The sequence below is a fragment of the Lagenorhynchus albirostris genome, chromosome 14, assembly GCF_949774975.1.
Source record: "Lagenorhynchus albirostris chromosome 14, mLagAlb1.1, whole genome shotgun sequence".
NCBI classification, from domain to species: Eukaryota; Metazoa; Chordata; class Mammalia; order Artiodactyla; family Delphinidae; genus Lagenorhynchus; species Lagenorhynchus albirostris.
The window spans coordinates 26,481,943-26,499,652 of NC_083108.1; the positions used below are offsets into that span (position 1 = coordinate 26,481,943).

The 17,710-nt window shown below is 37.0% G+C and overlaps 1 protein-coding gene across 15 annotated transcripts in view; it reads left to right on the plus strand.

Moving 5' to 3' along the window:
• PIAS2 (protein inhibitor of activated STAT 2) overlaps nt 1-17,710 on the plus strand; it is a 95,699-nt gene that overhangs the window by 37,984 nt on the left and 40,005 nt on the right. For all 15 annotated transcript variants that reach the window (XM_060121855.1, XM_060121853.1, XM_060121858.1 and 12 more), the window contains 5 exons: nt 2,805-2,855; nt 2,987-3,077; nt 10,991-11,125; nt 13,344-13,449; nt 14,877-14,950. In XM_060121855.1, the coding sequence (XP_059977838.1) occupies nt 2,805-2,855; nt 2,987-3,077; nt 10,991-11,125; nt 13,344-13,449; nt 14,877-14,950 (457 nt within the window). The remainder of the gene's footprint in view (nt 1-2,804; nt 2,856-2,986; nt 3,078-10,990; nt 11,126-13,343; nt 13,450-14,876; nt 14,951-17,710) is intronic.

A 17,710-nucleotide genomic window follows, 5' to 3' on the forward strand; every position in this document is an offset into this window, starting at 1 on the left:
GTCTGCAAATATGTTCTCAGGCCCTTTCTCTTTCTCTTCTCCTTTTGGGGGCCCCTATAATGTGAATTATTAGTGATTTTTGATGTCCCAGAGGTCTCTTAAACTATCCTCATTTCTTTTCATTCTTTTTTCTTTTTTCTGTTCAGTGGCAGTGATTTCTGCTACTGTCTTCCAGCCCACTGATCCATTCCTCTGTATCATTTAGTCTGTTGTTGATTCCTTCTAGTATATTTTTCATTTCAGTTATTATATTCTTCATCTCTGGTTGTTCACTATATTTTCTAACTCTGTTAAAAACTTCTAACTTCTCACCCTGTGCATCTCCCAAATTCTTCGATCATCTTGCGATCATTACTCTTTCTTGGGTAGATTGCCTATCTCTGCTTCACGTAGTTTTTCTTCTGGAGTTTATCTCGTTCCTTCATCTGGAAAATGTTCCTCTGCCATCTCATTTTGTCTAAGTTGCTCTTTGTATTTTTATGTATGTGGTAGGTTAGTTTTGTTTCTCAACTTTTGAGAAGTGGCCTCTGTAGGATCTACTAAACTTTTTTTAATCATCTCATCTCCTGTCACTCTTCTTTAGCAGCCTGTACTCTAGCTAGACTTTCATAGCTGTGCATCTTTGCATATCCTCTTCCTCCTTACTCTGTTTGGCAAACCTGAGTCATGTTTTAAAGGCCAGTTCAAGTCTTCCCTCTTCTGTGATGCCTTTTCACATTTCCCCAAATTCATCATTTGTCTCTCTCTGTACTACTCCCATGTACTTATTTTCTATTAAAGCATTTATTTGACTACTTGGTTTCACTAAGAAGTTTGTAAATTCAACATCTCTTACTCATTTTTATATTCTCAGAGCCTGTCACAGTGCCTGGCATATAGTAAATGCCTTTATATCTGATAAATGAGTTCAACATGTGAAAGTTCCTAGAGCAGTGACTGGCAGAAAATGAATGTCAGAAGATGCTTAGTCATTACTCATCACATTTGTGAAGATCTGTAACACATTGCATTTCCCAGTGTATGTTAATTTCCCTTACTGGAATAAAGTATAAATCCTTAGTGAACCATTCAAAACCCTTTATAACATTCTCCCATTTATCTTTCTAGGTTCATCTTTTGTCTTTTCTCTTTTTGAAAATTATGTTCCCAACCTAACAAGTTTCTGCCATGTATCTCTGGTTGATACTCACCTTTCCTTCTGTTGAGAATCACCCTACTAGTGAAGACACTGTTACTGATGGAAGTGTGTCTCTCTACGTGGAAATAGAACCACTGCTGTACAAACCCTGTTTTCTAATTTGTTTGGACTGATTGTGGTAACTGCCTTGAACTTTCAAGACAAAATTGAATTTCCCTCTTTTCTGTAACACTTATTTTTCATAATGTACTGTAACACTTACCACATATTATTTTAGTTGTATATATTTGTTACTTACTATGAGACCTTTGAGAGCAAATATTATGTCTTATTTGACTTTGATGCTCCAGCACCCAGACTTTGCAGTGTTTCTTGATTTTAATGAGCAGAATGATATGAGTTACTCTCAAGAGGTCAGTGTTGTCTAGGATATTTTGAATAGGCATTTGAGAAATGCAGAAGCTACTACTGGCAAGAGAAACAGTTAACAATAATAGCAGCCAGCTGCTCACACTTGTTGAGCACTTCTTATATCCAGGCACTTCACATGTAGTATTAACACGTTTGTCACAACAACTTCATGAAGTAGATGCAGTAATTCTCCATCTTTAACAGATGTAACAGATGTAACTGAGGCACAGAAAGGTTAGGTAATTTGCCCAAGGTCATACAGTTTGGGACTATGGAACTCAGGCTGATCACTACTGTGCTTTACTGCCTTCCAGTGAACATAGAGAATTGGAAGCAGTAAGAAGCAAGTTGGAACAAGATGGAGGGCTATATGTACTCTCAAGACAGGACTAATCTCTAATGATCTTCTCTCTGACGCAGTCCAGGATTTATGATAATGGCTAAGGAGAAGATTTCTTAAACTGCAAAGTGAATACATGTCACTTTGGGAATCTTACTAAAATTCAGATTCTAATTCTGTAGTTTTGGAGTGGAGCCTGAGATTCTGCATTTCTAACTAAGAAGCTCCCAAGCAGTTACAATGCTGCTTCATTGTGGACTCCATTTTGAGTGGCAAGTGTTTAGGAGGTTCCATCCCAGAGATATTTCACATGGGACTCTGTTAGGTTCTCATCTAGAAATTTTAAGAGATTCTGTTTCCTTATTCGGGTACATAGTTATGAAGTTGCTGTGGTATAGAGGTTCTGAGGCTTTAGACACCAGTTCTCTAGCCTAGTTCTTTATTAGAATCACCTGAGTAGTTGTAAAAACTACTAATGCTCAGACTGTGCTTCAGAACCAATAAGAATATCTGATGAGTGGGCCTGTGTAGTCAAACAAAATGTGCAAGTGATTAGAATGCTCGGCCAAGGCTTCAGAACCACTGTAAGTAAACAGATTAATTTATTAAACTCTTTTAGAACCATGCTCCTTTTCCTGTTAACCAAGTCTGTTGTCTGTTGAAATAAAAATTGTATTGCGAAAGTTCCCATGAATTGAAAATACTTTAAAATTGCCATAAAGACAAGACTAAATGTTAAGCAAATGAGGGCTTTCATAACTACAGTGTTTTAATTAAGCCTTGTGCTATTGGTAAGGTAGTGTTCATTTTTTAAGGACTAAGAGTAAAAATACCAATAATGCTTTTTTCTGTTGAGAATGTTTCTGTGAATTCTAGTTGTGTTTTCTTAACCCAATTTTTTTCTCTTTCCAACAGGGATTTTTTGCCAGGTGGTAGGAGAGATTATACAGTCCAAGTTCAGTTGAGGTGAGTTTGAAATTTTCTTGTTACTTTAATTTTATACTTGTAACTATATGTATATAGTCCTGAATTTGTAAATACATAAGCATGTTTGAGTACACTATTTAAGAGTATTTTGTTTTTTTTCTTTAATGCAGACTTTGCCTGGCAGAGACGAGTTGCCCTCAAGAAGATAACTATCCCAATAGTCTCTGTATAAAAGTAAATGGGAAGCTGTTTCCTTTGCCTGTAAGTTGCTTTTTATTCACAGGTTTTTGTATGTAAGTTTATTATAAATACTAACAAGGCCTAGAAATAGTGATCACTTAGTACCAATGAACAGTCCAAGCATTAAATACTGTTTTCCACTAGAGAGATTCATGGCTCCTTGGGGAAGTGGCTGATTCCAAGTTTGGGGGAGATGGAAAAGATGAGCTTGAAGCATCTTGTGCCTGGAAGCGAGGAAGCTGTGAAAGACTCTTCAGATCATATCAAATGGCATAGTAGCAGGGCAGGACCTGCATATGTAGGGCAGCATGTTGTAGTGGATGTCTGAATGAGCTGGGCCTCAGCCATGGATGAGATGATGAAAGTTAGAGGCTGCTGAGAGCGACTGGACATGGAGATTAAGGATTCTGAGCTTGAGCCTTGATGGTGCACACTTGGGGGATGGATGCAGTGATATTTGATTGACAACCTATTGTTTAAGCAGTGAAGTAGTATATGGGCTTCAGCACCTGGGAGATACACACACACTCTCTCTCTCTCAGTGTGTATAGCCTGCTTCTGACCTGTTAGATAGCTCCAGACTCTTCAAATCCTGTTAGTCAAATCTTAATATAACAAGTAATTGTTGAACAGGACTATGTATCTGTCTCCACTGAGGTTTGGACTAAGTTACTAATTTGGTACAGCTGTGCGGAAGTAAAGCCTTAGTCACAATAGTAGTAGAGCATGGCCTGTTTTTCAAGCCCTACAGAGGGGATATGTATCTTAACTGAAGAAGTGTTGTGAGAACAGTGATTCCACCATTATGTTAAGCTGCCATTTCAGTAAAGCAGATACCATGTGACTGTTGAGATAGAGACGGGGCAGCTGTTTAGCATCCCTGCTGGGCACAAGACTTGTCTCTGGAATAAGTATATGCGCAACAGCTGTGAGCAGGCTGTACCAGGGCCAAGTGGTTGTAGTTGAAGCCCAAAGTGAAGATGGTCAGTGGCCAAGGCTGACCCTGCCAGTCAAAGATGTGACTTCTTGGTTGTCACGAGTCTCATTTCTCTCATGCGTAGCCTGTGGGTTTAGAGACCTGAGAAATAACGTGTTTCATGCATTTTATAGGGCTTGAGCAATACTGCACGACTGCCTGCTCTTTCTGAAAGATGTCTGTGAGGCTGAAATCATGAAAGAGAGTTTTCTGGGGATGAAAGGGGAAATTTCAGAGGCTGAGCAGTTATGGTGGGGAGGAATGCTTACATGGCCTTGTGCATGTTCAAAACCCAGTGGGACATTTTGTCTCTTGGGTTTCTGGCCATAAGCAACAACAGATCTCAGGAGCTGTCTTTTATCTGGATGGATCATATAACGATCTAAACCAAGGGAAGAAGCAGCCTTACTTGGAGCTGAAGGATGCCACTGGGTGGCCAGATGTGTAGCAAAGGAAACCTGGGATTTTGGAATGATAGCACATTTTCCATTGCTTTTCATATCCAATTTTCTTTGTCGATGATGGGCTAAGATTTCTTTTGACCTTTGACTTTTATTGCTATTTAACTCTCTCATTCTCCTTAGAAATATCTAATTATGATGACCTTCTTGCTGTCTATAGACCCACCTTGAAGATCTATCCAGTATTATATGTGCCAGTGCTGGGGGGTCGTGTCTGAAATGTGTGAGGCTCTACCTAAACTCTGGCATTGCTTCAGAAAATATGATAGTGACAGATGTGTATACACACGTTCCACACAATTTTCCAGGTGGACCAGTATTTTTGCTATAATATTTTCATCTGTGAGATCTGCAGCACCACTATGGATAGCTCTGAATTTGTCATTCTTCCAGGACTTTTGAGAGAGAAGAAATTAGGCAGTTGAGCACTTCCTCTGGGACATTGTTACTCAGTCACTGCTGCTTTCTTACCAAAAGCACTACCTAACCGTTGAGTACTTATACTAGGCTGTTCGTGAACACATCAGCTACTACGTGAAACACCCTTTGTCTGATGAGTCTTGCACTCACCTCTGGAGCCAGAGTCCTGCAGTGGCTCCAGGAGCACTTGTGAGGGAGGTGAAGAAAGGTGAGCATTAGGACAAAGGATTTCAAAACAGATTTCACAAACGGAAGGCAATGGGGTGATGATGGGGGCAAGGGTGAGCTTGCCTGACCCTAATAGGACCATCCCAAAGACCAGATGCCAGTCTTTCCCAGGTTTTTTGTCTTCAGCCCTGTGAACTCCTGTGGAACAGTTGACATAAATTTACATGCAACTGATGAAAAACTGCTGAGACCTCCCCTTGATCCACAATTGCTGTTGTTTGGGATAATGTAATATGGAGGCTTTACTAGCATGAAGCAGATTTATGAGAATCATGTGAGTGTACTGCTGCCTGAGAAGAAGAAGTGTGCTCTTCACCACCATGGAGATCTTCAGGGACTTTGTTCCAATTGTAAGAAGCATCAACAGGCCACAAAGAAATTCGACATGTGGTCCTTGCCCATGATCCTGGTTTATCATAAAACAGATCCTGGAGGAGTAAGTCATGGGATTTCCCATTAGAGCTCTGAATAAATTCGAATTTGTGTCTGGGAACAAGTGTCTACGTGTATGACCTTATTGTAGTATGCAGTCATTATGGATCCATGATGAACAAAGAGTAAACTGAATGGGAAATGGTGTTACCTTGATAATAGCAATGTGTCCCTGGATTTTTAAGGGTCAAATAGTGATGAAAGCAGTTTATGTGCTGTTTTACCCACATCAAGATGCTGAGTTTTATAAGACATCTTTATCCCTTGATTTTTCCAGTCCCTTGATACAGAGATGACAGTAAGCAGTTCATAGCAGGACTTGTAGAACAATAAGTGCAGAGTGGACAGACACAAGTGAAACTGCCTCTGAGAATCTTCCCCACACCTCCACCTTTTACTCAAGCACTGCAAGCATACACACTGACAGCCAAATGAGAAAATTACATGCTTTTAAGGGTAGAAGAGACAAAAAATTCTTTGCTTGGAGAGTTATTTTGAGAGGCTGAATTATTTTTCCTTTTAAACAGATTTTGAGAAATCTGTGTAAACCTGTGGAGCTGTAAGGTTGGGGTGTGGAGGTGGGTTGACATGGGGTAGTATTTCTTGGAAAGATTCCAAAGAGTGGAGAGACTGTGTGCTTACAGTTCAGCTGAAAAAGATCTCCTAAGTATTTCCTCTCGGTGCAGCAGGAGACTTACTAGTACTAGTGCCATTATCTCAGTGTATTCTCTGAGTTTGTGGATTTCTTTTTGCTGATATATTATTTTTTTCCTGCATATATTAGTTACACCGACCGTCTGCCTCACAGTAAATCTGGCCTGAAGTAAAGTCAATATATTCTTCTTTTGAAACACGCACACACACCAATTTGAAGAGATTCCCTTGGCCTAAGATGGGATAATATTGGCATCTAAAAAAATAATACTTAAGTGGACTCAAAATTATCAAATATATAAATGAGTTTATAATTATGCTAAAATAAACCTTTGGAGGTTACATCAACTCACTACTGTAAAAACTGGTTAAGGGAGAGAATCATTGATTTCAGAGTAACAAATGTTTCTGTGGTCAAGTTCTTTATGGAAAGATTTCAGTGAATATAAGCAAAAGGAAGAATGGATTTAAAAACTTTTTTTGTAATCCGTAATCATATAATGGATCTTGGTAACCATCGTCAATGGATACTAAAGCCATTAGGTCAAAGCTGGATGCGGAACTTTATAGTGGAAGGATCAGGCCTACATCAGGTGAACTGATCAACCTTTACATCACTGAAAATGGGGCAAACAGACATTCTGTGCCTCATGATGTGGTACAATAGGAAGAACATAACATTCCTTATGTAGTTTTTGTGCCTGAAAATTTGAACCTGAGTTTGGTCAAGCCTGTACAACTAATTACCAGCTTAAAACATGGGAGTATCATACTTTCATACTGTGAGGAAGCAGTCTGTCTAATACAGAAGAAGAGGTCATTCTTCAGGTCAGAAGCCCTGGGGTCTCCAACGACAGCATTGGAAAAGGAGTAGACTTGGAGGCAGGGGGTGGGAGAGAATAAAAATTATTCTTTAATATAGAATAAAGGAGACTTCAGAAACAACTGAGCACACTGTGAGGGTCAAGTTTGGATTCCGATTCAAACTGTAAAAGGACATCATATATACCAAACTATGTATGGATAAAGTAATGTGTCTGGGATACCTTATATAATAATCTGAGATGGGGGTAAAGACTGCGTATAAGTAAATTATTGAATTGGATGATAGGTATATGGGAATTTGTTATACTTTTTTCCCTATTTTTCTATAGGTTTGAAAGTTTCAGTAATAAAAAGATAAAAGACATCTCTGAGGCGGTTGAGAAATTGGAATATAAAGTAGATATTAGATAATTTTTTTAAGTTATGGTTAAATTAAGATCGTGATACTGTTCTGTTTTTTTTTAAGGTCTTTTAAAGATGCATATAAAAGTATGGGTCAAATGGCATGTCTAGAACTTGCATTTAAATACTTGGGCAAAAATAAATGTGTGTATGTGTGGGGTATGTATTTTGGGAGGGGGGTACGTATTTTGGGGTGGGCTCGGGTTGGGCCAGAGGCAAATGAAACAAGTTTGGCAACATGTTGGTTATTGAAGTGGTTTGGTGGGTACTTTACTGTTCTTTCTACTCTTGTGTATGTTTGAAAATTTTTATAATACAAAGTAAAATAGTAAATATGTTGGTAGTATTAAAGTAGTAATGGTAATTAGAAAATTAGGGGGAAAATGTTAAAGGAGCAACACTGTCATCTTTTGTCAGAATTACAAGTAGATGAGATGTTGTCAGAGCATGGAACAGAAAAGGTTCTTTAGGTATATCTTTTATTGAAGTGTTAGGTTGAGACTGATGAAAAAATCTTTCAATGGCTCTCCAGCAGCCTTTATTTAGAAAGCTTTAGATTTACTCCAAAGGTCTCCTGTCAGATGAACTTAATTTTATTTTTGCTTTAGATATGGAAAATCGTTAGAAATATGTGAAGGCTCAGCTTTTACGGTTGACCCTTGAACAACATGGGTTTGAACTGCTCGGGTCCAAATACTGCGTTATTTTCAGTAGTGAATACTAAAGTATTGCATGTGCCTCAGGTACAGAGGAACTGAATATTCAGAGGACTGACTGTAAGTTATACTTGGATTTTCAACTGTGTGGTGGGTGAGTGCCCGAGCCCCTGAGTTGTTTAAGGGTCAACTGTATATCCTGTTCTCAATAATCAGGTAACTGATGGTTGACTGGAGGTGATACTGTTGGTCAGAGGGAGAATATAAGTATACAGATAACTCAGAATTACCAATGAAATTAAACTAGTCATGTGGGGGTAGAGAATAGATTTAAAATGTTTCAGTGAATAATACTAGTACCATATTTGGTTTTGAATTTACTAACACCTCATTCTTATATGCTCGTTTATTCTCTTCCCTTCTATTGCTCTCTTCTGTCAAATTAACTAACAACGTTGTTGCTGGGTTTCTCAAATTCCAATTTACAGAGTTTACTGTCTAACTAGTTCATGAGTTTTTATCATTTTGGCACACCCTGTGCCATTATATTTATTTGGTTAACATACTAGTGGACATACCAGAAGACAGACTAGTCTTTCAGGCCCCAAACAGGCAAAACAAAGGTTTCATTCACAATTACCCAGATATTGGTGTTGATATTTCTTGTGTGTTGCTCATTGAACCAATTTCCTAGTCTTTATAAGAGGACTTTCTTATGAGTTTGCTTCTTTGTTTTATTTCACTTGAACAACTTTAGATGGGCATAATCCTCCTCTACACACACACACACACACACACACACACACACACACACACACGCACACAATTTCCCTTTTCCATAGTGTAACGAAAGTTATTTACGTTCTTCTCTTTGTCTTCTATTCCTCTGCTCAGACAGTTCTCAATGGTTTTCAAAGTCTTGTTGCACGTTGTAGATTACACGTTATCATGGGAATTCACACTTAATAATTACTATCCGGGCTTCCCTGGTGGCGCAGTGGTTGAGAGTCTGCCTGCTGATGCATGGGACACGGGTTCGAGCCCCGGTCTGGGAAGATCCCATGTGCCGCGGAGCGGCTGGGCCCGTGAGCCATGGCCGCTGAGCCTGCGCGTCTAGAGCCTGTGCTCCGCAACGGGAGAGGCCACAACAGTGAGAGGCCCGCATACCGCAAAAAAAAAAAAAAAATTACTATCCTACCTCCTACAAGGCAGCGAATGGTGTTCCCTAGTGTGAAAGACTGTTTTCCTGGGCTCTGCCGTGTGATGCCACCAAAACTGTATCTCATTGTTACCAAGGTGCATATTTTTGACATCTTTAAAATCTAGAGGTGTCTTAACAGTTTCTGATGATCAGGTGGCAGCTGTAATGTATTGTTGTTGCCTGCACTTGTACAACCCTGATGTTATTATTCCCATGGCATGACTGGTTAACTGCCCTTTATCGGTTTTTCAGTCAACAAATGACTTGGGAACATTTCGAGGAAGGTTCGTGAATCCTGGCTGTTATTTGAAATTTTTGTTCTCTTAATATCCAGGGTGTGTCAGCATTAACACTTGTAGTTAGTCTAAGGGTGTCAGTGACTTGCAAGGAAATCTGAGAGATATTTGTGGAGTAGAATATAATTTTAAGAAGTTTTTTTTTTTTTTTTGGTACGCGGGCCTCTCACTGCTGTGGCCTCTCCCGTTGCGGAGCACAGGCTCCGGACGCGCATGCTCAGCGGCCATGGCTCACGGGCCCAGCCGCTCCGCGGCATGTGGGATCTTCCCGGACCGGGGCACGAACCCGTGTCCCCTGCACCGGCAGGCGGACTCTCAACCACTGCGCCACCAGGGAAACCCTTAAGAATTATTTTTATCTTGAGCTCTTGGTGGCATATAGGAGAGTATCATGTGGAAAACATGCATTGACGACAGTGAGAAAACGATTCAAGAGATTCTTCTGTATATCCTAAAGGAATATGTTAGCCAGTTCATTTTGCTTATGTTTTCTTGATATGTATGCAGGAAAAAAAAGTACTTTAGGTTGTATCATTAACTTACTGTTTTTTCCTTCTCAGTGGTACATAAATTGCATCATTGGCATCTTAGATTCAATGAAATATGGTGTGTGCTTTTCAATATGTAGATGTTTTCGCAGCTGAGAAATTTTAATTTTCCAAAAATTGTATTGGTTTTGAAAATCAGAAACTGAAAAGTCCTGTGGTAATTGAGAATTGGATGTACTGTGAAATCAAAAGTGAGACTGTTCACTATTTAAAACAAATACTTAATTACTAGAAAAAATAGAAAAATATATAAGTAGCGATTTTATTATAGCCGTCAAGCTAATTCAATGCCAATTGAAATATTGGTTATTCTTCTTTGTTAACGTGACCTGGTTTTAAAGATGGCAATCTCTGTTCTACTCGGAGAGAAGACAGTGGAGAGCTTTTTTATCACTCAGAAGATTTTAATAATTCCTTTGAAATTCACTGATTTGCTTTTTTTTTTAATTTCCAGAGTTTGTTTTCCCTCTCTTGCCCCTAGTAGTTGAGTGAATTAGAGCTCCTAAGATGAATCAGTGTAAAGAGGTGCAACTTTATTGTTTAAATAAAGGAAAAAAATTCATAGTCAATATGGCAAGATCTCAGCATCTTTAATTTTAATGGAACATGGATTTTTTGTTGTATTTTTCTGGATTTGTGAAATATTTTGTAACATTTTTAGAAGGTCATTTTCCTCTTTAGGATTGGTGACTTTAGGGTGAGGACTATGTGATTTCCAGGATAAAATAAAAGTAATTAAGTGTGACTGAAGTTAGGCAAGATACTGTACTCGTCTTGGAGAAAATGTTTGCTCCTCTACGGAGAATTTAAAATTATTTTTCTTTCTTGGTTACAGGGCTATGCACCACCACCTAAAAATGGGATTGAGCAGAAGCGCCCTGGACGCCCTTTGAATATTACATCTTTAGTTAGATTATCCTCAGCTGTGCCAAACCAGATTTCCATTTCTTGGGCGTCAGAAATTGGAAAGGTAAAGATTCTTTTCTCTGGGTAGCACGAAAGTGTTCCCACTAGGTGTTGATTTACTTTGTTTTTTTCTTAGGCTACTAGCTCCAGCTCATTCAGTTTTCTGTTTGTAACCCCAAAAAGCAGTAATTTTCAGTTCAGGGTAGAGATGTAGAGATTTTCAAGGTTAAAACTTTAAGGTTTCCTGAGTATCATCTCTTTATTTTCTTAGAAAGGAAGTAAGTATCATTACAGTATTTCTTAAGTTAATGGTTAATCACAATTGTGTTTAAGTAGTATTTTAAGAAACTGGGAATTTGGGGTAATTTTTGAAGAGGAACAAAGAAAGCTTTCTCAGGCTTTGGAGAAGATTAACATTTGGTTAAATGTACTCATGTTGTGATTAGAAATAATCTGTTCCAGCCTTTATATGAATAGCTGATACTTCAAATAACATGTGGGCATCCATATGAAAATATTTACTTAGATTTATATTATTTCCTCTGTATTTTTAGGTTGATGAACCTGGGTTTCTGCTGACGCTTAGTCTCAAAATGCATTTTGTCAATTATGAGATACTGATTAATACAACAAGGGATTTCCATTTTAGAACTGCTTGTTTATATAACTGAAATAATAGAATAGAAAGAGATTTCAGTTAATTTCTGAACATCAGCTTTAATGTTGCTGTTTCATAGAAATAAAGGATAGTATTCCTATTTGTGGATGGAGAAGTTGAGTCATGTTTGTAGCCAGAATCATTTGGTTTTACCACCAAGGTAATTGCAGAGCTGGATATAAAGAATATTTTTGTATTGACTGTACAGACATTAGGATCTCTTTAATGATTGTTCTCTTGAGCTCTCATTTCTGAATTTTTACTCTAACTTTTTTATCATAAGACACTGATCCCTAATATTTTTTATTTGTGTGAACTGAATGTACAGTGGTAAAGCACTGGATAAGGATTTGGGAAATCTTGGTTTAGTCCTAAGTTGGCAAATTGTTTGATTTTGGCCAAATTGATTAATTCCCTGAGGCCTGCTTATTATAAAGAATAAATAAAATCTCGAGAATGGGTGTTATATGCAAATATAAGGGACATTGTTAACTGAGCAAGTATTAATGCTTTAAAGCTTAGTGAGAGGAATTTGAACGGAAGAGTAGTATATCTTTTTGAAATGATTATGAACTTACAGATTTTTTGAGTAAAAGATTGCAGACGTTGAAGGCCTGACAGGTGTGGGGGTTTTTTTGCCATATAATGGGAATAATATCCTTTCCTTGTAATTATAATGATTAATTGACTTAAATTTGCACACTATAGTGGGTATTCAGATATTTGAAAGGACTGTTACAGGACATTAAAAATGATATTTAAAGTATTTGGTTTGGCAACTATTAAAACTATTTTGTTTATTGTAGAATTGATTGAATGAATGAATGTAATGAAATGGTAAAGTAGGTTTTTAGCATTTAGGTAAAATTGTATATCATCTCTTCATAGCTTTATAAATAGCTAATGAAAGTTCCTTTGTGCCAGATCTAAGAGAATATGGGATTGGATGCTATTATTTTCTGGCCTTGTCTTTTTGATTTTTATAGTTTCTTCATGTGTCTTATATACTGTAGTAGCTTCCCCTTCCCTAGTAAAATGCCCGTTTGGGAACAGGAATTAATTGTCAAATTTTTTCTCAAGAAAGCTGATTTTGGGTTCATATGAGTGATTTGCCTAAGGCCATGTAGCAAGTGTCTGCCAGAATTAGAACTGTGGAACTCTGTATGTGAAGTGTTAATTTAGACCACAGGTGTTTGAACTTTGTTTCTGCAGTGGATCTCATTTTTCAATGAATATATTATGAGAGCCCCATTACATAAAAACAGAAAATTCTAGTTAGAAGTGGGCATGGGAGAGCGCATTTTCATTTATACCATGGTGGCCCCTAAAGCACCAGTTTTGCTAAGTTAGAAACACAGTTTGAAAACCACTGATCTGAGCCATTTTATCTTTCACATAGATGTTTTAAAGTTATAAGTGATTGAGAAATATCTCAATCACTGAGATGATGAAGCGTTCATCTTCCCTAAAGTAGCTGAGTTGATTTTGTTCCCTTCCCAGTCATTGACTGTCCTGTGGAAGTTATTTTGAATGTTATTTTTAGAAACCAGAGCTTCTTAGACAAGTGCTTTATGTAAATAGACTATTATCTCTCATCTTTAATACAGATTATCTTTCTTTGTAGAATTACTCCATGTCTGTATATCTTGTACGACAGCTCACATCAGCCATGTTATTACAGAGATTAAAAATGAAAGGTATTAGAAACCCTGATCATTCCAGAGCACTAAGTAAGTAATGTTTGTAAGACTGAGCATATGAGATGCTTTAAATGGAAATTTAAAAAGCTTCACATATATCTCCATACAGGAACAATTTGGGAACAATTATTAGAAACCTAAAATGAATTATGAATTAAAAATACTCTAAGAATGGAGCCCTATGAATTGAAAAGCCCTTCTCTTAGAAACCACTCCCAAGAGGATTAATTTTAAATCTCAGCTAATCTGATTTTTCACCTTTTCATAAGAAGTTATTTAGGTAAATGTCAGGTTGATGGCAGTTTTGATGCCTACGTTGACTTGAGAGTAGGAATGCAAGTCTTCAAAACCTGCGGTGTGTAGTGTGATGTACATTTAAAAACTTCTAACTAAAAAGGGTCTTTTTGCAAAAGAAATATTGATATCCATCAACAATAATATTTGCCTTCTGAGATGTTTTATTTTGTACTTTGCTTTCATACTGTACAATAATAGGTAGAGAAAAAAAAAGTCTTAACCCAAACTGTAAATAATTCAGTTCAGTAATTGAAGTTAATTGAACAGGACATTTTTTGGGGGAGAAAGAGAATATTTTTCTCCCAGTTCATATCACTGAATGAACCAGAAAGAAGAAGAGGATCTATAGGTTGAAACGGGAACCAAGTAGGGCTGTTGAAATGGTATTTTGTTTCTTACACTCAAGCCATTTCTCATTTCAGACAGTACAGTATTGATCTTCCTGCCTAGAGCTGAAAGCCATGGAAGCTCTTCCATGGTTTTTTTTTAACCCCACTCAGGTTCCACTGTCTCTACTTACAGTCCTGTTCTCGCTATCGTGGTGTTGAGAATTAGGCATCTGAAGGTGGTGTATGTCTTCATTAGCTTGTATAGATAGACAATAACTTGTATACATTACATGATGATTAAGATCACAGACATTCCCACATCCATAGTAGTTTTCAATAGTTAAAGGAAGTATAAGAATATTTTACCTTTTCTGTTTACAAATTTAACAATTGTTGGAAATTACCAGTACTCCCAAATTAAAACAGTCATGAATGTGTTTTAGAAAAGCATTGAAGCTCAGAGGATAGCTGCCTTCCAAGTTCCTTTCCTAATTGTTGTATTGTTCTTAAGTCTTAAACAGCTTTCTGCTTTGAAACTCTTCCTCACCTGCAATTTTACTTTTAAAAAGAAATTTTAAAAATTCAATTAAACATGTCATCTAGAGTCTGTAAGTTTGTAATTCTTTAACCTAATACTGGAAGTATGGTTGTGTTTTCAGTACATTAATACTTAACATTTTGTTTGTTTTGTTTTGTTTTTGTAGTTTCTTGATCTGTTTGAAGTGTTTGGCAAACTTTATATAAGATGATATATATATTTCTATAATTCTGTTCATATGTCACAATTAATTTTTTAAACTGTGTTTTTATTATTGATTTTCCCTCCTAAAGTTAAAGAAAAACTTACTGCGGATCCTGATAGTGAAATTGCTACCACTAGCCTTCGGGTGTCCTTGATGTGCCCTGTAAGTAAAGCAACAAAACATTCTGGGGCATCTTACTTTTTATAAATTACTAATTTTCCTATAAAAGTAAGTATGTGAATGAATGGTATATTATAGAATTTTGAACTTTTTTCGTTTTCCCATTCGGGGATCTTCATGGTTAAGCATTATAATTGCAAAGAATGCAAACATTCTTCAGGCAATGACTAAGCAAGAAGAGATGTAAAGGGATATTGCATCAAAGAGGAAAGAGAGTTTTAGGTTCAGAATAATCTGTCACAGTTAATTATCGATAATCCACAGCTAATACTGAACATATCTAGAGAGTTGGCTCCTTTTATCAACATAAACGGTATTGAAAAATAGCAGTAAAGTTATTAGGACCTAATAAATGCTAATTGATAGGCGAGGTCAGGAATAGTGGATGAAGGCTTCTTTAAAATCACTACTCTTGGAGGGGACCCTTTGCAGATGAGAGGAACTTTATGAGAAAAGTATGGAATTAGGAATTTATAATATAGTTGCCGGGGGGAGGCATTTGGTGACCAGCTACCATTGTGAGAAACATACAGTTTTTTAAATGGAAAGAGAATTGTGTCAGAGAAGGGAATAATTTGTTAAGTTCCTATTATGTGCTCCTTATATTGTCTTATTAGCAAGCCTGTATGGAATTGTTCCCATTTTCAGATGAGGAACCTGAGACTGAAAGGAGTTGGCTAACCCAAATCACACAGTTAGTTTGTAGTAGAACAAGGATTTAAATTTTGGTCTTCTGACATTATTCCAGTTCTCTTATAAGACAGTGTACCATATTGCCACATTGGACCAAAAATATAAATATCCTGATTATAAGTCTACCTCTCTATTTGGGAAAGCAGATATCTTTCTTTCTAAAGCTTTATTATCTATTATCATTAACTTTAACTTACCTTTATTGGAAAGGGATAGACTTAACATGAAATTGGGATTGCTTCGAAATCGGAAACGTGTGTTTATGAAACACAGAGAAGATCTGCAGGAGGACAATAATGCCCTGAGGTGGTGGCAGGGGCCCTAGAGGGGCTTGGGACCTCCTCTACTCACAAGCTGGGCATGAGTTCATTTGAGTTCATTTCTTCACAGTACCTTTTCCTCCTTCTCATGTTAAGATTGATATTAAATTGGAACACATGAAATTGCCATTTTGTTCGTCAAAAAGAATTTGGATATTGGAAGTTTCTTATGGTTTAACTCTAGTATATTCAGCAAATGTTCATTGCCAGCTATATTCTAAGCACAACCACTATTTGGGAAGGGAACTCACGTCACCTTTTTGTTTTAGTATGTCAGACTGTTCTATCAGGAAGAAAGCGCTTCTACACAATTTACCTAAGGAGTTGTACAGTTTGCACAGTTCCATTTTCTGTAAGTCTTACTGTCTTGGAACTGGTTTTTAAATTTTTTTTCCATTTTTTCCTTCAAACACTGTGCTGTTCTACATGACAACAACCAAAACAATAACCAAACTATTGGATTCTTGGACATTCAAAATAGTGAAAGTGGTATATTGGCATCGTTAGGCATATATTGGCATCCCTATATAAGAATAGGGAATAGTTCCTTTCACATGTGTCAATTTTAATAAAACTGACGGTTTTAAGAAAATTAACATTTCAATGATTTGAAGAAATGAAGTAACAAGATTCTGTTTTAAGTTCATTAAATGTTTTCTTTCTCTGCTTACAAGTGAAAACAGATCTGTTTCTGAGACTATCTTTTGAGCTTTCCTCAGTCTTCATCCTACCTGATTTTTTCAGAGCACTTTCTAAGAAAAGAGTGAATGGTACTCTTCAGACTATACTAGTGTTAACCTAACATTGGGTTGCTAACTATAGGATGTGATCTATGTTATCAGAAAACCAAACAGGTGTTTTGATCAAATTTAACAGAGAGATGACAGAAGTTAGATGATGAAAGTAGTTTTAGAGGCAGAGATAATACTAGTATCAGTTGAAGATAGCAGAATGGAGGGAGTGTATCCAGCTGACTGTGGAAATAACACAGGATCTGGGGTGGTGATGGGAAACGGTGAAGAAAAAAAGGATCATAGGCGTTTGGAAGGATAAGTGGTGAACCATGGGTTAATTAGGCAAAAATGAGAGAAAATGATAGCTTAAGGTTGTGGAAGAAATGTTCTATTTCACAGTATGGTTTGTAAAGTGATTTGAAGTAGACATGAATCTGGATAGTGAGAGCACAGTTCAAAACCTCTGTCCTTAGGACCTAAGGAAGGTAATTTACAACAGCTGTTAAAGAGGGATCTGATTGAGTGTGTATAATTAAATTTTTGAACACAGTATCTGAATTTTACATAGGAGTTCCATCTTAGTGATATTAGCTAGTGAATTTTGGACTGTCCTGCAGAGGTAGGCTAGGTGGGTGCCCCAGGATAGAAAAGAAAAACAGGTTTGATTTTATGTCTTGTTTGATTCTGACTCAAGTTTTTTTAAAAAATGGTACCGCTTCTACAAATAGTTTGGAACCACTGATTTGAGCCATTTTTGCTTATACCTACTCTTTCTTTAGACAGATACTAATTAGTCTATAATGAAGTAAAAACCAATTTGGATACTACCTGCTTAATATTTGATTAATAAAAAAGCTGCATTACGGTGTTAGATACCATTTTATTCATAAAATCAATACATTTCAAAACAGTGCCATCATCTGACTAAATAGAATTCAGCACATTCAAATCTTTTTTTATTAACATTACATAATCAGTATTAGGAATTCGGTCAG